Below are 25,361 nucleotides of genomic sequence, written 5' to 3'. Positions count from 1 at the left end.
TCCCCAACACCACCAAACGCTGGCCTGCTGTGCTCCTGTCGCAGAATTCTCTGGAATGTGGTAACAGGCAGGAGAGGAATTTCCAGCTGACTTATAAAATCAAAGTAAAAGGAAAACCAAAATAATTCATATTTGGGTGTGCTGTTGTAGGCCTCTAGCTTAGGACAGTTCAATGACATGATCATGGCTTCGTAATAGTAGTTTGAGGTAATACACAGCACCCCTCCTCTGGAAAGACCCCCGAACGCTTTATAAACCATCGGTATGTAAAGGATTGGCATAAAATTGGGTTGTGGGTTAAAGGTCAAACTCTCATCATTTACAAGCCTCAAAATGATCTTAATATGCTGTGTTTGTGGCATTTATATGCTAACTTCTGTATTCATCCACTCAATCAATATTTAACATCTGTTCTGTCTTTCAAATTACCTTGTTCTCCCAGCTGAATGATACCACTTCTTAAAATCCATGGCATTCCCTTTACTCTGCATTTCAGTCATTTCTGTGTGAGGCTTATCGCCTTAAGAGATTAATTAAACACCCTTATAGCAGCAGCACCAGCTTACTTATGTCTATAAGCCTTGAATCTCCTTACCCTAAATTTATACATAGGACACATTTATTCAGCTCAGTTTATTTAAAGGTGAAGCCAAGGTGGGAAAGTCTCTTGGATTCATTCTTCCTTAATTTTAATAGAAGAGTAAAGATTTAGAAGTCACAGTCATAGAGATTAGGCTGTAATTTGTTAATAAAACAGTGCGGTGGCTGTATCTGGCCTTTACCTTATTAGTGCATGGAGGCCTGATTTTAGAGATTTTATTTATTTATTTGACAGACAGAGATCACAAGTAGGCAGAGAGGCAGGCAGAGAGAGAGGGAGAAGCAGGCTCCCCGCTGAGCAGAGAGCCTGACATGGGGCTCGATCCCAGGACCCTGAGATCACGACCCGAGCCGAAGGCAGAGGCTTCAACCCACTGAGCCACCCAGGCACCCCAAGGCCTGATTTTAGAATTGAATCATTTGACCAACACCATAGATATTTCTAAGCAACTGTTTGTTTCCTAAAAAACAAACAAGAAAAATAATCAAAGGAATCAATTAGTCCCTTTTCTAAAGCATTTTATTCTTGGAAAAATGGGCTCCTTGGAAAGTGTATGATCTGTGGAACTTGTATATCCTTCCTAACCCATTCTTTAGAACTCTGAATGGACACTTAATCATCATTCTTTGTCCATTTGCGTCCTCTGTTTTTTTTTTTTTTTTGAAGATGAAAAGAATAGAGATGCAGAGTCTCTACTCCAACATTTTTCTGTCTTATGAAAGGCCATAATTAATTATTGCAACCAAGGCCTCATCGTAGGCATGTTTCCCCCTTAACAACTGGCCCAAACCCACTTGTCCATCACTGTGGGAGGGCTGCTGGGGGTGGAGGGCATCCATTCACTGGCACTTCTGACCTGGCCTCCCGCCCCTCCCCACCATGAGCAAAGTGGGCTTTGGGGACCAGAGGAGACCCTAAGGTCATGGGACTCTGGATGCCGTCTGTTACAGCTGCATGTGCTGAACCGATCAGAGAAAGGCCTTGGGGGGCAGCCAGCCCTGTCTCTGACAGTCAGTGGTGCTGCAGACATATCCATGCTGTAATACATCCTTGTATCTTTCACCTCACTGTATATTTTCCCTCTTTATAAAAAATAACATCAGAAATAGAGACACAGGTTTGGCCCGCTTCCAAAGTCAAGTCACTCAGATTTGTTGTTTTTGAGTTTCTTGTTTGGTTGGGTTGTTTGTTTGTTTGGGGTGGGGTTGTTTTCTGTTTTGTTTTGTTTTTACACATGAGACAGTCTGCACTTGGGTTGAGATGATGATGGCCAAGTCAAACCATACCCGCGACACTGTTTCACACAACCATAAAAAAAAAAAAAAAAATTATTTAGCTTAACCAAACAGCACTGTGGGTGCAGGACACTTTCCTATAGAGTATTGGAGTATCCACTGGATTTTTGTTGATGTTGTTCACAAAGAAACTTCCATCTAGTGTCATATGCTTGGCAGAGGGCCAAGACCTGGCCTTAACCCCTGGCCCACCATGGTCAGAGGCTGTGAGAGCCTCACAGCAGTTTCTGCAGCACCTTTGTTTTTCCCCAGCAAGGATCTGGCTCAGCAAAAATGGTGTTCTCTCTGGCCTCCCCAGCCAGGGGAATAAATCGTCTGCTCATTGCTCCCCGAGGCCCCCGGTTCCCATCATGCCAGTGCACACCAAGCTCAGCAAGGCCTTTTCTGCCAGGACTTTTGTCACTTCTGCTTGTTTTATAAGTCTTCATCCCTTGAAAACTTCTTACATAAGGTTGAACTTATAGGCAGTCAAGAACGGACGGTCGTTTCCTTGTGGAGGCACCGAGGAGAGAATTTCTACTGGTCCCACATCTTTTTAACATTTACAAGAGTTAGCTCTTCACAATGTTTTTAGAAGAAGGGAGGGGGTATGGACTGCAGCCATGGAGAAATCACACTGAGAGCCTTGAGAGAGAAAAGGCGGGCTGAGTGTGGGGGCTTGGGGAGAGTGAGGGGGCTGACCCCGTCACGCTGGAGAAGGTTGCAGTGAATGCTCAAGAGAGAAGCAACGAACTGTCCGAGGGCGGCAGTCCCTGCTGAGGTCCCATAGAGGGAGCTCTGGCCACTTGCGACAGTGTGTCCTGAGTACCAGCCATCAAGCGTTCCTTAATAATTATCTTTTGCACAAGCTCCACCTGAGATTCCCAGAGAATTCCAGGGCTCTGGCCTCCTCAGCCTGGGCTAAATCAATCAGGTTTGGGTTACCCGGTATGATGACTAATTACACCGTTTCTTTCCGGGACTTTCTTTGCAATCCCATCTACACATGGCTTGTCCTCGTCTGTATGGTGAGATTGTTGAGGGCTGTTCAGTTTTAGATTAACTGTGGACTAGATGAATCAGGCAAGAGGAGAGCTGGAGACATGCTGTGTAAAACATGAAACATGCAAAGGAAAGCTTCCTGGAGAGTAAAGAGCCTTTCAGGAGCCAAGAAGGATCTGGGGGTGACTGCACCCATATAAGCTGCCAAATTGGACAGCCTGTCTCGGGGGCTAATGGTCACCCAAGAACAGGAACTTTGGGCGCAGCCAAGGCAATAAGTTCAACCTCAGATCCGATTGAAAGCCACACTCTTGAAGGGTGACACCGCAGTCACGAAGAGGACTAGAAAACCACCTGCTACCTAGACGAGGGCTCAGCTGAGTGTGTTCCGCCAGGGCCGGGCTCCGTGTGGCGGGGCAGATACATCCTATGAGAAGTGGTCATCACAACCTTCTGTAGGCGGATTGTAAATTGAATTTAATTTGTACCACACATGGTGAGGTGGGAATCGGTGACAGCAACGTTGCAGTACCCGTTAGAGGCGAACACACATATCTTCGAAATGGGATGTTTTCAGGGATGTGGGTGGAGAATTTCCCAGAATTGTTGAAGGGAAATCTTCATACTCAGGAAACACAACTAATTCCAAACAATATAAAAAATACTAAGGTAAAAATCCAAACTCCATTGTAGTGAAACCGCAGAGCCATCAGGATAAGGGAAGGTCTTAGCTGTGACCAGAAAGCAATGATGAGATGAGCAGACACTCGTTTCACCAGTGGCCTTGTGTGCAAAGCTCTATTTTTGAGCACATTTTTTATTTTCTGGATTTTAAAAGGGTTTTCCTTTATTTTATACACAAGTCACCTATTTACAAAGAATTCTTTTTAGAGGATATTAAAATGCTGAAAACAGTTTTAATTTTTTTCTTTGGTGATTGAAATACACGAGACTCATACATTGTGTTGTCCCCTTTGAGGAACCAATGAAGTTACCACACTGCTCACTGGTATCTGTCATTAGGTTTTCTCTCATTGAAGAAATTGTTGATTTTATAGAAAATAAGAGTTTTAACTTCTAATGCAATTTTATTTCTGTGATAGAAATTTCTGAATTTCTAATTCCTGAAACATTCCTAAAAATGTTCTTAGAAAAAAATTAATGAATCGGGGCGCCTGGGTGGCTCAGTGGCTTAAAGCCTCTGCCTTCGGCTCAGATCATGATCCCACGGTCCTGGGATCGAGCCCCACATCGGGCTCTCCGCTCAGCAGGGAGCCTGCTTCCTCTTCTCTCTCTGCCTGCCTTTCTGCCTACTTGTGATCTGTGTCCATCAAATAAATAAATAAAATATTTTTAAAAAAATTAATGAATCTAACAGAAAAAGTCTCGATGATGTTTTATCTTTATTTTTTTGATTATAATAAAATACTGCTCTATTCATATGCAGGTGGGAATTAACTAAGTACTCTAGTTTCAGAAGCATCTAAACATAGGTACTTTGCCTTACAGAAACCTTGCTTGCTGCTCAGGACAAAAGTCCAAACTACTCATAGAAAATCATTCTTAACAGTGGAAGACGCCTAACAGCGTATCATACATTTCTATAAATTACCAACAAATTAAGGATGTCTACCTTCTTTGGACCGAAATAATTTTGTTTCTTATGTTAGTATATGTTCTTTTTTAGAATACATATATGAACTGTAGTTTGTTTCATAACCATCTCCTCCTCTTCGAGGGAATTACAGTGTGGTTTTTTGAATGAGGTTTACTGATTGAAGGATCATTTATACAGCGTGATTGAAATTAGAATGTGTTTTTTTTTTTTTTAACTTTAATCACTTAATTTTTAAGGTGGCTTAGGAATTTCTTCTAATTACAAGGAAAAGTGTAACATTTTTTTCATCAGGTTTCCACATGGAATTAGACTAAACTAGCTACGATTCTATTTTTAAATATATTCTTCTGTAAAGTTAAATTGGTTTTCTCTTGTTTCCTTCCATTTTCACAGATTGTGAGCGTTGGGAAGCATGTAAAAGGCTACCATTACATCATTGCAAACTTGGTAAGAGCTCTCTATTTTCTGTTACTCAGAAGAATTGCTCAAGCATTCCAGATTATTTTAACTGTGCCTTAAAATAACATTTCAGTAAATGAATAAATCACAGTACTTACTAAGCTTTTTATAACCCCTAGGATAATATTTTTGGTACAGTGGTCATTGTATTTCTAATGTGCATTTCAGTGTATGTTGATGCGGGCTACCTTGACATCTGCCAAAGGGACCTTTAAAGTAACTATGACATTTGCTTTACTACGATATCACCTGGCAAATTAAATAATGGTCTTTCCTCTATAAATGATAAATGTACCAATGTATGGATCAAGATTGCCAATTCTTGGGGTATCACAAGGATGATGGAACTGATGACCCATGTCTCTGATTTTAAGAAAAGCAGGATTGAAATGGCTATTAAGGAAGTCTTTTGATTGCAAGTAATCCATATTTTTTAAATTATGTCAGCTTTTCATGTATATAGATGGTTATTAAGCAAAATACATACATTAGTATAAAATCCTGAAAGACCTAAAACAACTCCTTTTAGATTTCTTGCCAAGGCTCACCAAGTATTTCTTGTAAACTGTGCAGTGTAGAGGGAATGTGAGCTATGCAGAACACCATTCTCCTTGCTTCATTAGGAGGCCATCAGCCCCAAGGGCTTGATCTCAGATGTGGTTTATTTTAGAGAAGTTAAGAATGTTCTCTCCTTTTTCTCTTTTCCTACCACATATTTCTTTGGTGAGGATCTTTTGCTTAAGACAGGGAGAGAACCAAAAGCTGCAAAAAAGATTTAGATTTATCCGTTCCTCTCCTATAGTAAGTGGACCATCACCCTCTGAGATTGGAATTTTTAGTGGATGGGTCACACTGTGGAATTGAGATATTAAAATTCAACAATAGACTGTCAAATTCTTACAGTAAAAGGTTACCATAAGTTACCATCAGTAACTTGTGCATACCTGTGTTATAATATATTGTGTTAATTATGCTTTCTCGACTTACTCATTTATCTGTAAATAACTGTGATTTCCAAAACCAGAATGAATTTTGTTTCATTGGGCCAATCAATAGCTTCTTCTTGGGAACTATTGCATAGGGCTCCGAATAGGAAGTAAATCCATTATCAGAAGAAAGATTATATTAGTATAGTTAATGTTGAAAGACTGAATGATTTCCTCCTAAGATCAGGAACAGAGAAGGATACCCCCTCATCCTTTATGTTGAACATTGTACTGAAGCTTCTAGCAAGAAAAAGAAATAAAAGGCATTCGGATTGAAAGAAAAAGTATTTTGTGAATAGACAATCCTAGGGAATCTAATAAAAATAAGGAATCTAATAAATAAGTAATCTTGATTATATTCTTAAGGAATCTCATTTTAAAAATCCAATAGAACTAATAAGTAGATTCAGCAGGGTTTCAGGATCTAAGGTCAGTATAAAAAAAATTCTGCGTTTCTGTACACTAGCAACTGACATTCTGAGAGTGATGTTAAGAGAAAAATTCCATTTATAACTCCCAGTTACAATCTACAATTAATGAGAAACTGCTACTTCACCAATTCGGCAGGACCATTCAATTGGAGGAACCTAGATGGTAAGATAGGAAATCCCTGAAATTCCCTCCTTGCCCAGATACACACACAAAGTAGTCCCTCTGAGAGAAATTGAGAAACTAGTTCAGTGACTCCTACACATCAGGCAACTAAGAAAATAACCCACATTGAAATGGGTAGGAAAGGCTTAGACATACTCTTTCCATAAAAACTATACTCCGCACAGTGCCATACCATTAAGAGGGCATCCCCAACTCCCAGCTTCTCCATGAGCAGCAGAGGATGTGGGCCATACGTTCAGCACCCTGTCACTCAAAAGACAGACCCCCAAAACACCTACTTCTGAAAGCTGATTGGTTATACACCCATAAGACCCACAGGACTACAGAAACCATTCTTAATGGGCTCATGAGCATTCACTGTTAACTATCCCCACAGGCCTTGTTAGCACAGAGAGAGCAGGCAAAAATGCCCATCTCTAGTCTTTCCCTGAAAGGAAATTGACTACCTACTTTCCAGTCTGCTGTGGAGAGTCCATATGCAAGAGCCTGGCTGCATGCATTAAGAAGATGGCTATGATTCCCCATGGAGCGCAGAGGAACTAGTGGGCATTTCTGTCACCTTCTCCCTTGGCTCACTCCCACTGTAAAACCAGGTCATCAGCCCCTCTCTAGAAGAAGAGTGAACACATGCCTGGTGCCCTACCCTTTACTGTTGCCACTCAGGGGTGACTGCATCTGATCGCCGATGGAGCTTGCATTCACAGATCCCACAGGCCTGTAGCTAGCAGTGAGGTGGTTCTTAGCACGGATGCGTGAGGGTGCTCACCCAGGTATCCCCCAGGGCTCCATGGAAAGACTGGCAAGTCTTTCCCTGAAGCGGGTTTGACTATGTAGTTCACAGACTGCTTCCTGAGAGTCAGGCTTACAGTCAGCCTACGTCTAGGTGCTGACTGTGATCCTTTTGGGACACTGTCAGGTCCCTCAACTACTAGGAACCACTAAAAAAATAAAAAAGAAGTCTGTTTGAGTCATCACATAGATTTAAAAGACAACCAGCAGTTTAGCCTGTGCTGATTTGATGAGGCTCATCTTCTATACGACACCAGTGGTCAAGACTGGCAGAGCTGTCTGTATTATCTACTGTGCAGAACCCCCAGAGGGAATAAGAAAAATGAAAAAAAACGGGGGGGGGGGATACGTTCCAAACAAAAGAACAAAATAAATCTCTAGAAACAAATCTTAATGAAGTGGAGATAAGTGATTTACACAGTAGAGCTCAAAATAACAGTCATAAAGATGTTTGTCAAGGTCAGGAGAGCAAGGCATTAACAAAGTAAGCATTTCAACAAGAGTTCGGTAGGTTTTTTTTTTTTTTTTTTAATTTATTTTCTAACAGAAATCATGGAGCTGAAGAATATAGTAACTAACTACAAAATTAAAGCATCTTAAAGCAGCAAGAGGAAAATAACTTGTTATTTACAAGGGAACTACCACAAGACTATCCACAGAAGCTTTATAAGCAAGAAGGGAGTGGGATAATATATTCAAAGTACTGAGAGGAAAAAAACAGCTAACTGAGAATACTCTACCTGGCAAAGTTTTCCTTGAGAACTGAAGGAGAAATAGAGACTATTGCAGACAAGAAGAGACTAAAGAGTTGATCATGAGTGCTTTTACAAGAAGTGTTAATGTTTCAAGCTGGAATTAAAGGACATAAATTAGTAAGATAAGAATATATGAAAGTGTAAAATCCACTGCTAACAGTTAAGTATATAGAAAAATTCAGAAAACTCCAATATTGTCATAGTGGCACGTAAATCACTTCTAACTCTAATATAAAGGTTAAAAAACTAAAATATTAGAAATAATTATAACTACAATAATTTCTTAATATATACACAATGTAAAAGATGTAAATTGTTGCCAGCAAAAAAAAAAAAAAAAATGGGGAAGAAATGTGTAGAATTACAGAGCTTTTGAATGAATTCAGTTTAGTTGTTACCAACTTAAAATAGACTGTTATGACTCTTAAGATGTTTTATTAAAGCCTCATGATAACCACAAAGCAAAAACTTACAGAAGAAACACAAAACATGAAGAGAAAGGAATCAAAACATACCACCTCAGAAAATCAAACCACAAAAGAAGAGAGCAAGAGAGAGAAAAAGGAGTAAAGGAACTACAAATCAGCTAGAAATCAATTCACAAAATGTCAGTCGTAAATCTGTTCCTACCAGGAGAGGAGGGGCAAGATGGTGGAGAAGTAGGAGACCCTGTTTAAACCGGTCCCCTAAAGTGAGCTAATTATCTACCAGAACTCTCTGAACACCCATGAAATCAGCCTGAGATGTAGGATTATACACTTCTGGATCTCTGCGGGGGCAGAAGACACCAGTGGAGAGCTAAAGTGTACTGGGAGCGATCGGACTGATATCGAAGGATAAACACAAGGGGGAGGGAGCCACCAGAAGCGACCCATTGCAAAGTAATACCCCAGTACGAAAGTGCCCTGTGGTTGGGACCAGCAGTAACTTGGAGTCTGGTTAAAAGCACTCAAAAAGAACAAAAGATCTTAAGGGGCAGCTGGTGGAATCGGGCGGTCAGGGGCACAGACCTAAGCCCACAGTCCCAGGATTGCCACCGCCGGCGACCACCCCTGCCAGAGAGAGTGCGGCAGAGCCGGGGTTGCGTGGCTTGCACCATGGCCCGGCTGGGCACACTCCCAAGCCGCGCATGAGGGAGTCTGGTGACGGCGCCAGCCTGCGCTCCCTAGAACTTTTGCACACTGCACGAGCAGGGTCTGACGCACTCCCTGCCAGGACCTGAGAAAACTCTGTGCGGGCGCTAGCCATCAGTCTCTAGGACTGGCCAAGTCACCATCCCGCGGTGGCAACCTGAGGTCTGGATCCCAGACTACAGTCCCAACAAAGGCAGCCACCAGAAGCAGGCTCCCTGGACCAATATCGCTCACGGTTTTAGTAGCAGAGACAAGCAGGCGCTTTGGGCAACCCCAGGACGGTGGCTGGGGATGTGCTCTGCCAATGGGAGTTTGCATGGCTCAGCGGAGTTGGCAGAGGGGGAGTCTGTGTGTTCTGGACCACCCAGAGGGGAGCAGACTGAGGCTTCTCTCAGACGGAGGTCTGGGTGCAGTTGGCTTTCCACTGAACCTCCGAAAAGCTGCAGAAAGCCCCCAAAAGGAAAAAAACTTCAAGAGAACAAAAGCCTGAAAAACCAGTTTCTAGGGGCGCCTGGGTGGCTCAGTGGGTTAAAGCCTCTGTCTTCGGCTCAGGTCATGATCCCAGAGTCCTGGGATCGAGCCCGGTGTCGGGCTCTCTGCTCGGCAGGGAGCCTGCTTCCTCCCCTCTCTCTCTGCCTGCCTCTCTGCCTCCTTGTGATCTCTCTCTCTCTGTCAATTAAATAAAAAATAAAATCTTTAAAAAAAATTTAAAAAAAAAAATTTAAAAAACCAGTTTCTAGAGCCCAGCCCCTTGATTGGGGGCAGGAGGACTCAACCCAAGCAAGACTGAAAAACAATGAGGCAGGCCCCTCCCCCTGAAAGCCAGCCAAAAAGAACGAGAGGACAACCACCACAGGGTCCCCATAAAGCTGTAAAACTTCAATATCAGGGGAAAACAATATATTAAGCTCCTGGTGTTGCCTTAAAACCTGTATATTTCATAGATACAACTTTAATTTTTAATTTGTTCTCACTATTCTTGTTCGTTTTAATTTTTTTAACCTACTTACCATTACAACTAGAGGTTTAATACATGTTCCATAATAACCCTTTAACTTGAACTTTTTGCATACATATACCTGTTTTTCTTTTTCTTTTCTTTTTATTTTCAATATACATATAGATATAAGCTTCAAGGTAATCCTCTTCCCCTAATCAATACTACCCCTATATATAAACCAATTTTAATCTCCCTTTATCTCTGGAAAGTTGAGTTCTTTAACAAAGATACCAAGATACACCCAGGAAGGACTGAAATAACCTTCCTCATTCCACATGGAACCTTCCACATGGAGGATTTATAACCACCCTCCCATCTTTGTCTTCTGTCAGTGTTTCTGTATATTTGTTTTTGTTCTGGTATTATATAAATCTTATCCTTGGGGTCATTTTGACTGTTTTTTGTTTTTTTTTTTTTTCCTTGCCATTTACTTTTGTCAGTCTTTTTGTTTGTCCGTTTTTGTTTGTATACCTTATAAATCTTATCTTTGGGGCCTGTTCTGGCTGGGTCTTCTTTTTTTCTTTTTTCTTTTTTGCTTCCTGTCTCTTGCTCTCTCCCTTTTTTTCTTTTTTCTTTCTTTTTGGTGGTGACTTCTGATTGCTCAGAAGCATTCCAGGGTGCACCTTGCCTGGATCGTGGTTGATATATTCAGCTACACATCCCCTCAACCACCTCTCACCAAAATGACTAGGAGGAGGAACACCCAACAGAGGAAAAATTCAGAGACTGTGCCCTCTCCATCAGAGCTGTTGGGTACGGACATAAACATTATGTTGGAAAGGGAATTCAGAGTAACAATTATCCAGGCAATGGCTAGGTTGGAGAAAACCATTAGTGACAGCATGGAATCAATTAGGGCAGAAGTGAAAGCTGCCCGGGAAGAAGTTAAAAATGCTACCAATGAGATCCAATCTAATCTAAATACTCTAACAGCTAGGGTAACCAAGGCAGAATATAGAATTAGTGATCTAGATGACAAACTGATAAAGAAAAAGGATCAGGTGGAGGCCTGGAACAAACAGCTTAGAAGACATAAACAGAATTAGGGAAGTAAATGACACCATGAAACATTCCAATGTCATAATTATTGGGATCCCTGAGGGGGAGGAGAAAGAAGGAAGATTAGAAGATACAGTTGAACAAATTCTCGATGAAAATTTTCCCAATCTGGGGAATGGAACCAGCATTCGTGTCCTAGAGGTAGAAGGAACATCCCCCAAGATCAACGAATCTAGAAAGACCTCGAGGCACTTGATTGTGAGACTGACAAATCATAATTTTAGACAAGAGCTTTTGAGAGCAACTAGAGGGAAGATATTCCTTATGTACAGAGGAAGGTCCATCAGAATAACATCAGACCTGTCCACAGAAACCTGGCAAGTCAGAAAGGGCTGGCAAGACATATTCAGGGCACTAAATGAGAAGAACATGCAGCCAAGAATACTTTCTCCAGCAAGGCTGACATTCAGAATGCATGGAGAAATAAAGAGCTTCCAAGACTGGCAAGGTTTAAAAGAGTATGTGACCACCAAGCTGGCACTACAAGAAATACTAAGGGGGTTTCTATAAAGGAAGAAAGAACCCAAGAGTGTCATAGAACAGAAAATTACAGAAACAATCTATAGAAACAAGGACTTCATAGGCAACATGATGTCAATAAAAACGTATCTTTCAATAATCACTCTCAACGTGAACAGCCTACACACTCCCATAAAACGGCACAGAATTGCAGATTGGATGAAATGACAGGACCCATCCTTAAGTTGTTTACAAGAGACCCATTTGGAACGTTAGGATACATCCAGACTGAAAGTGAAGGAATGGAGAAGCATTCATGCTTCGTGGAGAAGACTGTCGTCAGATAAAGAAGGACACTACATCATTCGTAAAGGCTCTATCCACCAAGCAGATCTAATAATTGTAAATATTTATGCCCCCAATATGGGAGCAGCCAACTACAACTGTTAATCAAGATAAAGAGTCATATTGATATGAATACATTAATAGTAGGGGATCTTAGGGCACCTGGGTGGCTCAGTGGGTTAAAGCCTCTGCTTTTGGCTCAGGTCATGATCCCAGGGTCCTGGGATCGAGCCCCGCATTTGGGCTCTCTGCTCAGCAGGGAGCCTGCTTCCACCTCTCTCTCTCTCTGCCTACTTGTGATCTCTGCCTGTCAAATACATAAATAAAATCTTTAAAAAAAAATAGGGGATCTTAACACAGTGCTCTCAGTAATATATCATCCAAGCAGAAAATCAATAAAGAAACAAGAGCATTGAATGACACATTGGACCAGATGGACCTCATAGATATACACAGAACATAGCCACCTAAAACAACAGAATACTTACTCTTCTTGAGCACACATGGATATTTCTCCAGAATAGACCACATAGTAGGTCACAAATCAGGGCCCAACCAATACCAAAAGATTGAGATTATTCCCTGCCTATTCTCAGACCACAATGCTTTGAAACTGGAACTCAGTCACAAGAAGAAGTTTGGAAGGAATTTAAACACTTGGAAGCTAAAGACCACCGTGCTTAAGAATGTTTGGATCAACCAGGAAATCAAAGAAGAACTTAAACAATTAATGGAAATGAATGAGTGAAGACACTTCAGTCCAAAACCTATGGGGGGAAATACATAGCCTCCCTCAAAATACAAATACAAGCCTCCCTCAAAAAAATTGAAAAATCCAGAATACACCAGCTCTCTTTACACCTTAAAGAACTGGAGAATCAACAACAAATTAAGCCAACCCCACACACAAGAAGGGAAATAATCAAGATTAGAGCAGAGGTCAATGAGATAGAAACTAGAGATACAGTAGAACACATCACTGACACTAGAAGCTGGTTTTTTGGAAGAATCAATAAGATCGATAAACCATTGGCCAAACTAATCCAAAAGAAAAGAGAGAGGACCCAAATTAATAAAATTATGAATGAAAAGGGAGAGATCATGACTAACACCAAGGAAACAATCATCAGAAATTATTATCAACAGTTACATGCCAATAAGTTAAGCAACCTAGACAAAATGGATGCATTCCTAGAAACCTATAAACTTCCAAAACTGAATCAGGAAGAAATTGATAACCCGAATAGACCAGTATCTAGTAAGGAGATTGAAGCAGTGATCAAAAACCTCCCAAAAAAACAAGAGCCCAGGACCTGATGGATTCCTTGGAGAATTCTAGCAAGCATTCAAAGAAGAAATAATACCTATTCTCCTGACGCTATTTCAAAAAGTAGAAACAGAAGGAAAACTTCTAGACTCTTTTTATGAAGCCAGTATTACCCTGATCCCCAAACCAGGCAAAGACCCCACCAGAAGGGAGAATTTCAGACCAATATCCCTGATGAATATGGATCCCAAGATTCTCAACAAGATCCCAACTAACAGGATCCAACAGTACATTAAAAAGATTATCCACCATGGCCAGGTGGGATTTATCCGTGGGATGCAAGAGTGGCTCAACATTTGCAAATCAATCAATGTGATAGGACAAATAAATAAGAAAGAAGAACCACATGGTTCTCTGAATTGATGCAGAAAAAGCATTTGACAAGATACAGCATCCGTTCCTGATTAAAACCTTTCAATGTATAGGGACAGAAGGAACATTCCTGAACTTCATAAAATCTATCTATGGAAAACCCACAGCGAATATCATCCTCAATGGGGAAAAGCTGACAGCTTCCCCTTGGAGATCAGGAACACACCAAGGATGTCCATTTTCATCACTGTTCAACATAAAACTAGAAGTCCCAGCAATAGCAATCAGACAACAAAAAGAAATAAAAGGTATTCAAATTGGCAAAGAAGCCAAACTCTCTCTCTCCACAGATGACATGATATTTTATATGGAAAATCCAAAAGACTCCACCCCCAAACTACTAGAACTCATACAGCAATTCTATAATGTGGCAGAATACAAAATCAATGTACAGAAATCAGTTGCTTTCTTATACACTAACAATGAAAATACAGAAAAGGAAATTAGAGAATCAATTCCATTTACTATAGCACCAAGAACCATAAGGTATCTAGGAATAAACCTAACCAAAGAGGTAAAGGATCTGTATTTGAACTACAGAACATTCATGAATGAAATTGAAGAAGACAAAGAAAGATGGAAAAGCATTCCATGCTCATGGATTGGATAGAATAAACATTGGAAAGAATAAATATTGTTAAAATGTCTATACTGCCTAGAGTAATCTATACTTTCAGTGCCATCCCGATCAAAATTCCACCAGCATTTTTCAAAGAGCTGGAACAAACAATCCTAAAATTTTGTATGGAACCAGAAGAGACCCCGAATTGCTAAGGAAATGTTGAAAAAGAAAAAAACTGGGGGCATCACATTGTCTGATTTCAAGCTTTACTGCAAAGTTGTGATCACCAAGGCATCTCAGTATTGGTACAAAAGCAGACACATAGACCAGTGGAACAGAGTAGAGAGCCCAGATATGGACCCTCAACGCTATGGTCAAATAATCTTTGACAAAGCAGGAAAAAATATCCAGTGGAAGAAAGACAGTCTCTTCAATAAATGGTGCTGGGAAAATTGGACAGCTATGTATAGAAGAATGAAACTCAACCATTCTCTTATACCATACACAAAGATAAACTCGAAATGGATAAAAGACCTCAACATGAGGCAGGAATCTATCAAAATCCTAGAGGAGAACATGGGCAGTAACCTCCTCGACATTGGCCACAGCAACTTCTTTCAAGACATGTCTCCAAAGGCAAAGGAAACAAAAGTGAAAATGAACTTTTGGGACTTCATCAAGATCCAAAGCTTCTGCACAGCAAAGGAAAGAGTCAGCGAAACAAAGAGGCCACCCACGGAATGGGAGAAGATATTCGCAAGTGACACTACAGACAAAGGGCTGATATCTAAGATCTATAAAGAACTCAAACTCAGCACACACCAAACAGATAATCACATCAAAAAATGGGCAGAAGACATGAACAGACACTTCTCCAAAGAAGACATAAAAATAGGTAACAGACGTTCATCATCATTAGCCGTCAGGGAGATTGAAATCAAAACCACATTGGGATACCACCTTACACCAGTTAGAATGGCCAAAATCAACAAGACAAGAAACAAGTGTTGGAGAGGATGTGGAGAAAGGGAAACCCTCTTACACTCTTGCTGAATGAATGCAAGTTGGTGCAGCCACTTTGGAAAACAGTGTGGAGATTACTTAAGAAATTAAAAATAAAAATAAAAAAAAGAAATTAAAAATAGAGCTACCCTATGACCCTGCAATTGCACTATTGGGTATTTACCCCAAAGATACAGAGGCACTGAACAGAAGTGTACCCCATATGTATGTACCCCAATGTTCATAGCAGCAATCAGCACAATCACCAACCTGTGGAAAGAGCCAAGATGCCCTTCAACAGACGAATGGATAAAGAAGGTATAGTCCCTATATACAATGGAGTATGATGCTTCCATCGGAAAGGATGAATACCCACTTTTGTATCAACATGGACAGGACTGGAAGAGATCATGCTGAGTGAAATAAGTCAAGCAGAGAGAGTCAGTTTTCATATGGTTCACTTACTTGTGAAGCATAAGGAATAACATGGAGGACATGGGGAGATGGAGAGGAGAAGTGAGTTGGGAAAATCGGAGGGGGAGATGAACCATGAGAGACTGTGGACTCTGAGAAACAAACTGAGGGTTTTGGCAGGATGGGGAGTTGGGGGATGGGTGAGCCAGGTGGTGGGTATTAAGGAGGGCACGAATTGCATGGAGCACTGGGTGTGGTGCATAAACAATGAATTTTGGGACACTGAAAATAAAATAAAATTAAATTTAAGAAAATCTATTCCTACCAACAGCTGTTTAAATGTAAATGGACTATATTCTCCAATCAGAAGACATAGAATGGCTGAATGAATTTAAAACAGAAGGAAAGAAAGAGACAAAAAAAAAAAGAGAAAAAAAAGAAAAGACCTAACTCTCTTCTGCCTACAGAGACTCATTTCTGCTTTAAGTATACAATCAGACTGAAAGTGAAAGAAGGGAAGAAAGACCATGCAAATGGAAACTGAAGAAAGAAGGAGTAGTTATGGTTATATCAGACAAATTGACTTGAAGCCAGAAACTATAACAAAAGCTGAAGAATATCATTTTTAATGATAAAGGAGTTAATTCATCAATAAAATACAACATTTGTAAATACTTTTGCACTCAACAGCAGAACACCTAAATATATAATAAAGAAAATATCAACAAATCTGAAAACAGAAATAGACAGCAACGCAGAAATAGTAGGGAGTTTCAACACGCCATTTTCTTCTTTTTTTTTTTTTTTAAGATTTTATTTATTTATTTGACAGAGAGAGATCACAAGTAGGCAGAGAGGCAGGCAGAGAGAGAGGAGGAAGCAGGCTCTCCACTGAGCAGAAAGCCTGATGTGGGACTCGATCCCAGGACCCTGAGATCATGACCTGAGCTGAAGGCAGAGGCTTAACCCACTGAGCCACCCAGGTGCCCCCATTTTCTTCTTTTTTTAAAATTAAATTCAAGTTAGTTAACATACAGTGTATTATTAGTCTCAGGGTAGGCTTTAGAGATTTATCAATTGTGTATAACACCCAGTGCTCATTACATCAAGTGCCCTCCTTAATGCCTCTTACCCAGTTACTCCATTCCCCCACCTACTTCCCTTCCAGCAACCCTCAGTTTATTCCCTGTAGTTAAGAGTCTCTTATGGTTTGCCCCTCTGTTTTATCTTATCTTATTTTTCCTTCCATTCCCCTATGATCATCTGTTTTGTGTCTTAAATTCCACACACAAGTGAAATCATACAATATTTGTCTTTCTCTGACTGACTGACTTAACTTAGCGTAATATACTCTGGTTCCATCCACGTCCTTACAAATGGCAAGATTTCATTCTTTTTTATTGCTGGGTAATATTCCATTTCTATATTTATATATAGGGGTGCGTGTGTATACTTATGTATACACACAAACACACACACCCCACATTTACTTTATCCATTCATCTGTCAATGCACATCTGGGCTCTTTCTATAGTTTGGCTACTGTGGATATTGCTGCTATAAACATTGGGGTGCATGTGTTCCTTTGAATCACTATTTTTGTATTCTTTGGACAAATTCCTAATAGTTCTATTGCTGAGTCATAGGGTAGTTCTATTTTTTGCTTTTTGAGGATCCTCCATACTGTTTTCTAGAGTGGCTGCACCAATTGGCATTTCCACTAACACTATAAGAGGTTCCCCTTTCTCTGCATCCTCACCAACATCTGTTGTTTAATTTTAGCCCTTCTGACAGGTGTCAGGTGGTATCTCATTGTGGTTTTGATTTGCATTTCCCTGATGATGAGTGATGTTGAGCATTTTTTCATGTGTCTGTTGGCCATTTGTCTGTCTTTAGAGAAATGTCTGTTCATGTCTTACGCCCATTTCTTGACTGGCTTTTTTGTTCAATACCCCATTTTCAATAATGGCTAGATCCTTGACTCAGAATATTCAACAAGGAGACATGGATTTAAACTGTCTGTTGGACCACATGGGCCTAACAGACAGCTACAGAGTATTTCATGTAACAGGAAAAAAAATGCATTTTTTTTTTCGAGCATATATGGAACATCCTACAGGATAGATGCTGTGTTAGGCCATAAAACAAGTCTTCATCAATTTAAGATCCTGCTTCCTTTCTAACCATATGGATATGAAGCTAGAAATCAATTACCAGAAGAATATTCAGAAATCTGCAAATATATGGAGACTAAACAAATGCTTCTGTACAACCAGAGGCTTAAATAAGAAATTAAAGAAGAAATAGAAAAGTACCTTGAGACAAGTGAAAATGGAAACGTAACATACTAGAACATGTGAAATGGAGCAAAAGCAGGTCTGAGAAGGACGTTTACAGTGATAAATGCCTATATTAAGAAAAAAGAGAAATCAAATAAACTAAATTTATACCTCAAGGAACTAGAAAAAGTAGAACAAACTAAGCTCAAAGTTAGTAGAAGAAAGAAAAAAAAACAAAGGTCAGAGTGAATATAAACGAAATAGAGACCAAAAAGACAATAGATTAATGAAACTGAGAAGTGGTTTTATGAAAAGATAAAATTGACCAATCTTTAGGTAGACTAAGAAAAAAAAAGAACACTTAAATTAAAAATGTAAGGAGATACATTACAACTCACATGATACGAATACAAAGGATTGTTAGAAAGTGCTATAAGCAATTATACACCAACACATTAGAACACTAGAAGAACCAAATAAATTCCAAGTACACAACCTACTCTGCATGCATTATGATGAAAAAGGAAGACCAACTAACAAGTAAGGAGTTCAAATCAATAATCAAAGCACTCCCACCAAAAAAGTCTAGGACCAGATGGCTTCTTGGGCAAATTCTACCGGACACTAAAAGAAGAATTAATACCAATCCTTTTGAAATTATTCCAACAAATAGAAGGGGAAGGAACACTTCCAAAATCATTTTAAAAAGCCAGTGTTACATTGATAACCAAAGTCAGACAAGGACACTACCAAAATTACCTAATTAAAGCCTTATATTCCTGATGAATGTAGATGCATAAGTTATCAACAAATTATTAGCAGATCAAATTCAATAGTATATTAAAGAGATCATACCAATATCAAGAGTGATTTATCCCAGAGATGCAAAGATGGCTCAAAGTCCCCAACTCAGTCACCGTGATATACCACATTAACAAAAGAATAAAAACCACATGGTCATCTCATTGGATGTAGGAAATGCATTTGACAAAGTTCAACATCATCTCATGATAAAAACTGGGTCTAGGAGGAACATACCTCAACATAACAAAAGCCATGTATGTCAAGCCCACATCTAATACCATACCCAATGTTGAAAAGCTATAAAAGCTTCTCCTCTAAGGTCAGGAACAAGACAAGGATGTCCATTCTCACCACTGTTTTTCAGTGTAGTACCGTATGTCCCAGCCAGAGCAATTAAGCAAGAAAAGAAGTAAAAGACATCCAAATTGGAAAGGAAGACATAAAATGTTAGATGATAAAATATTATATATAGAAAGCCTTAATGAGTCCACCACAAATCTAATAGAATAAATAACTTCATTAAAGTTGTAGAATACAAAATCAATAAATAAAACTCAGCTGTGTTTCTATACAGTAACAACAAACTCTCAGAGAAATTAAGGAAACAGTCTTGTTTACAAAAGCATCAAAAACTTTATATAAATATTTAGGAATGAATTTAATCAAGGAGGTGAAAGATCTATACAGTGAAAACGCTAAGACACAGATGAAAAAAGACACAGATAAACAAAAATATATTGTGTGTTCATAGAATGGAAATATTAATATTGTTAAAATTCCCATACTCCCCAAAGCAGTCTACAGATTGAATGCAACCCCTGTCAAGATTAAAGGAGCATATTCCACAGAGATAGAAAAAATAATCCTAAAATCTGTATGGAGCCACAAAAGACCTGGAATGGGTAAAGCCATCTACAAAGCTGGAGGCATCACCTCCTGATTCAAACGACATTACCAAGCTATGATAATCAAAACAGCATGATTTTGGAATAAAAGCAGACCAACACAGATCAGTGGAACAGAATATAGAGCCCAGGGATACACCCTGGCATACATGGTCAATTAACTTTCCTCAGAGAAGCCAAGAGTATACTATGGGAAAAGGAGAGTCTCTTCAGTAAATGCTATTGGGAAAACTAAGTATTTACATGCAGACTGAGCCTTATCTTACACCATGCACAAAAATTAATTCAAACATGGCTTAAATTCTTCAACATGAGACGTGAAATTGTAAAACTCTTAGAAAAAAGCCTCAGAAATAATCCCTTTGACATCGATCTTAGCAATGCTTTTTTGGATTAGACTCCAAAAGCACAGGAACAAAAAGCAAAAATAAACAAGTGGACCACGACAAACTAAAAAGCTTCTACCTAGCAAAGGACGCCATCAACAAGATGAAAAGGCAACTTACAGAATGGGAGAAAATACCTGCAAACCACATGTCTAATAAGGGGTTAATATCTAAAATACACAAAGAATTTTTACAACTCAATATCAAAAGAACAACAACAACAAATACCTCAATGAAAGAATGGGCAAAGCGGGGGGGGGGGGGGGGGGGGCACCCGAGTGGCTCAGTTGGTTAGGCATTTGCCTTCAGCTCAGGTCAAAATCTCGGGGTCCTGGGATGAAACCCTACATCAGGCTCCCTGCTCAATGGGGAGTCTGCTTCTCCCTCTGGTTTCTGCATGCTCTCGCTCTCTCTCAAATAAGTGAAATCTTTTTACGAAATAAAGAATAAAAATGGGCAAAGGACTGTTTTAACAAAAAAGATACACAGATGGCCAGCAGTACATGAAAAGGTGCTCAGCATCACTAATCATGAGGGAAATGCTAATCAAAGCTACAATGAGATATTAGCTCACACCTGTTAGCATAACTATTTTCTAAAAGAAAGAACCAAATGCTGGTAAGGGTGTACAAAAATGGGAATCCCTTTACGCTGTTGGTGGAAATGGGAACTGATACAGCTCTTATGGAAAACAATATGGAGATCCTTCACAAAATTAAAAATAGCAATCCCAACTTCTACGTATATATCCGAAGGAAAGATACTTGTATCAGAAAGATATCTATACCCCTGTGTTCATTGTAGCATTATTCACAGTAGCCAAAGTACAGAAACAGTCTAGGTGTCCATCAACAGATGAATGGATAATATGTATATAAATATACATCAGCCATTAAAAAAGAAACTTCACCATTTCTGATAACATGGATGAACCAGGATGGCATAATGCTAAGTAAAAAAAAGACAGAGTAAGACAAACACAGCATGACCTCACCTGTATTGGGAATGTTTTAAAGAAATCTAACTCATAGATTAACTCCTGGAGAATACAGTGTTCTAGCCAGGAGCTGGAGGGTGGGAAACATAGGAGGAAGTTGGTAAAAGGGTACAAACTTTCAGTTATGAGCTAAATATGGTCTTGGAATCAAAGATGTAACAGGGTGGCCGTAGCTTATAATACTGTGTTTTGTAATTGGAATTTGCCAAGAGAATAGAACTTAAGGGTTCTCTCGAAAAGAGAAAAAAATAGAGGTAAACAGGTGAGGTGACAGATGTGTTAATTAAATCGATGGTGGGAACGCTTTCACAAGGTGTACGTGTGTCAAATCAACGGGTTGTACACTTCAGATACGTTACAAGTGTACTTGTCAGTTAAACCTCAGTAAAACTGAAGAAAAGACTGATTTAACAGTAGTAGCAAGAACTGATTTCTAAAATAACAATTCTTGGGGCACCTGAGTGGTTCAGTCATTAAGTGTCTGCCTTTGGCTCAGGTCATAATCTCAGGGTCCTGGGTGGAGCCCCGTGACAGGCTCCCTACTCAGCAGGGAGTCTGCTGCTCCTTCTCCCGCTTCTTGTGTTCCCTCTCTCACTATCTCTCTGTCAAATAAATAAATAAAATCTTTAAATAAATAAGCAAACAAATAAAATAAAAATTCTTACTGGTTACTGGTGGCTACAAGTATTCCAGACGCTAGAAAATATTCTGTAGTCAAAACATTGAAAAAGCAGAAGGTATAAAGGCCAACTTGTATTTGCCAAAAAGAGGAGAATGAAGCAAGGCAGATATTAGACATCAGTTGTGCTGCCTAAAATATATCATGAATTTACAGGCATGCATTTTTGCCAGAGTCAAGGAACTCCCTTATTTAAGCAGGTTTATTTCCACAGGAACCCGAATTTCATTATGGATATTTTTGGGGGATTCTTTTCAAATGATAATCCTCTAAACCAAGAAACAAAACAAGTAATGTCCCGGATATTGACTTCTTAATGGCCATTAAATCCTTTGCTTGAAATATCAAAGGCAGATTCCACATATTTAAATAAAATAATATTCCATTTCATTATGAGTAAGGATGCAAATGGGTTGTGAAAGCTCATCATCACCACTCAGAACTGTGTTTTCATTATCCATAAGTTAAATTTAACTATGATTCAATCTCATGCATCTTTCTATGTTGATGAAACGGGGATAGATTGATGTTTTCCGTGTCCCACTCGTTCCCTTTGCTGCTCCTGCAGTGTGCTGGGACCTCACCTCCCCAGACAGGAGCCACAAGAAACAAGGATCCCTTTACTTCATGACTCAAACTTGACCTTGCTGGGGGTCCAGGACGACCCACAGGGACTTGAGGCCATCCAGATAGCATGAGCTGTGCTTGATACGCAAGTGCAGGGACATGCCCCTCCCAGATTCTTGAAATTTTTCTGTGATATCACTGCCATTGTCATTAACAATGGCATCTTAAGGATGAGTAAAATTTGTAAGAAAGGAAAGCTCTTTCTTTTCTCTGTCCTGTTTTCGGTTTGTATGTGGGAAAGTTGTACTTGTACATGCCTGTCATCTAGAGGTACTGGTGGAAGCATGTGGTATCTCATTAGATTAAATTCTGTTCTAGAAATTGCCAAGATACTTAGAAGCAGGAAAACTTTATTTGGTTCGCTATAGTCTGTTTTTCAGAAATTTAAGTAAGAAAAATACATCCTGTCTTTACCCATCAACTTTCTCTTTTCCAGTTCTTTGTTTACTTTGCTCCCGGATTTGTTGCTGTTTCGTTGTTGTTGTTGTTGTTGTTTAAGACAGGAATGATCATACCATTTCCCAGCTTAAATTATTCTTTAGCTCCCAGCTGCAAATGCAGTAAAAGGATTTGGAGCTCTGTGAAAGGGAAAGACCCTGAGATCCCTCCAACTCTCCCTGCGGATGCCTGTCCTCTCCTCTCTCCTTAAAACTGCCTGTGGGGCGCCTGGGTGGCTCAGTGGGTTAAGCCTCTGCCTTCAGCTCAGGTCACAATCTCAGGGTCCTGGGATCGAGTCCCACATCGGGCTCTCTGCTCTGCGGGGAGCCTGCTTCCTCCTCTCTCTCTCTCTCTCTCTCTGCCTGCCTCTCTGCCTACTTGTGATCTCTATCAAATAAATAAATAAATAAATAATCTTTAATTAAAAAAAAAAAAAAAACTGCCCGTGGTTCTCAAAAGGACACACCGCCATTGCCCATTTGTCACCACCTCCTACCAGACCAGCACACTGCACCGCCAAGGGCCTTAAGGGTGGAGTAGTGACACTGTCCTTGCTAAGGCACAAAACCCTTCCAGTTTTCTCCCTCCTGACCCCAGACCCTCTCTCCCACTCCACCCCGCACATGCCCCTTCCCAAAACCAGACTGGTTCCCAGACACCTGATACCTCCTTTACGTTCACAGGTTTAGCTTTGTCTCCCTGGGAGGCAGTCCTTAGTCCTGACACACAATCCTGACACACAGTCCCTTCTTCCAGAAAGCTGTCCATATGCACTTAATCGGATAGTGGCTCTTCTGGGCTCACAAGTCACCGCAGGTACCAATAATATAGAATGCAATTATTTTTTTCATCCATAAAATCATTATTTTACCCCTCCTCTGTACCAAGTATTGTCCATCATCCTGTCACCCAGCTGCAAATAAGACATCACTAGCACATGGCAAGTTCTTTAGGGGAAGAAACAATGTCGAATCTGACCTCCTAAAAAGTGCCCTTACCCTCCCTCCCTCTTTGTTGAAGCAGGCAACTGCCTATCCTCCAGCACCCAGCTTGTGTTTATTTTGTTGCTGTAATTGTTCCAACTAACCCTCAACATAGATATTTATTCTATAGACTGCAAAGTGGGGTTCAGGGTAATTTGCCCAAGATCACACAGATCCTCAGTCTCCAAAGCAGGAATGAAACTCTGCCCTGTCTGATTGCAAAGAATAAATAAATCAATAAATAAAATCAAAATTAGTAAATACCTGATTGAGCCACAAAGTGAACATGCATTCGAATATCTCCTGTACCCCCCCTTGAGGCAGATCCGGCCTTACAGACATTCTCTGTATCTGTATTCAGAGCTTTCTTCTCCCATCCTCCCGTAGTCAGAGTATTTAAATACGGCCCCAGAGCAACAAGAAACTGTTGACATTGTTGCACCTGCGAGGCAAATTCTTAAAATCTTGCTCTCATTTAGATTTCTAATTTTTTAAAAAATATATTCCGTTCACATTTAGGAAAACACCTGGCTCATTCATGAAGTAGTATAAAATTATGGAATGATCAGAGTATATCATTAAAGATTAACCACAGCTCTTGCTTACCTGTCCCTCACCTCACCACACAGAAGCACACAGGCACACACCATCCATGCCTTGTTTGGAAGGTAAGGAAGTTAAGATACAGAAAGTAAAGTGACTTGTCCACATGTAGGCGTCCGGTTGATGTCAGAATGGGAACTAGGACTCAGTTCCCCATATTTACAGACTAGCACGTTTTTACTCAGGGGCAAGGACCCCACTCAAGATTCCATGAACTTGAAGACTTTGTTTTACCTTTTTCCTTGTGCTTACTGTATTTTTAACTTTTCTGCATTGAGCACGTCTTACTGTACCATCTATAGACTTGGTCACCAAAAATGGATACTTTGTCAATTACTTAACAACCTGGTTTTTAAAAGATGTTAAAAGGAAACCTCTCCCATTCTACTTGGCAGCCCTTCTATCTCAATATGATTTCATCATCCTTTGAGTCTGAAATAAAAAACAACAGAAATGTCATCAGAATTAGTCACACCCTAAAGGGCAAGCATTTTTTAAGCACCTGTGATGTGATGGATATCAGTAGTCAGAGGGATATCTGAAGTCCTGCCATTTACTTCCTGATTTCCTGTGGCTTCTTTACCCCTAGCAGATGTATGAACTGTCAGGAGGAGTTAAAAGGAAAACCAAGTTGAAAGTTAATCTTTCCTTAGGATGTCGGTATATTATAGAAAGAGACTATATATACCGTTTACTTAGTTACAATGACTGATTTCACACACACAAACACACACACTGTAGAATTACAATTTTACAACAGTGTCTTCTAGAACCATCATTCCACAGTACTCTCTGGGTCGGAACTGAAGTCTCAATAGGCACCAAGGTAACTGTTTGCAAGAAAATGACTTCACAGCCTAGATCATATCACTTTTCTACAGAAAGCTA

The 25,361-nt window shown here is 40.0% G+C and overlaps 1 protein-coding gene across 2 annotated transcripts in view; it reads left to right on the top strand.

Annotated features, from left to right (window-relative positions):
* GRIA4 (glutamate ionotropic receptor AMPA type subunit 4) overlaps nt 1-25,361 on the top strand; it is a 376,802-nt gene that overhangs the window by 276,957 nt on the left and 74,484 nt on the right. For both annotated transcript variants that reach the window (XM_080817704.1, XM_080817705.1), the window contains exon 6: nt 4,889-4,942. In XM_080817704.1, the coding sequence (XP_080673830.1) occupies nt 4,889-4,942 (54 nt within the window). The remainder of the gene's footprint in view (nt 1-4,888; nt 4,943-25,361) is intronic.

This window comes from Martes martes, assembly GCF_963455335.1.
Source record: "Martes martes genome assembly, chromosome: 10".
NCBI lineage: Eukaryota > Metazoa > Chordata > Mammalia > Carnivora > Mustelidae > Martes > Martes martes.
Note: the sequence above shows the minus strand (reverse complement) of the source record. Positions and strands in the feature narration are given on the sequence as shown.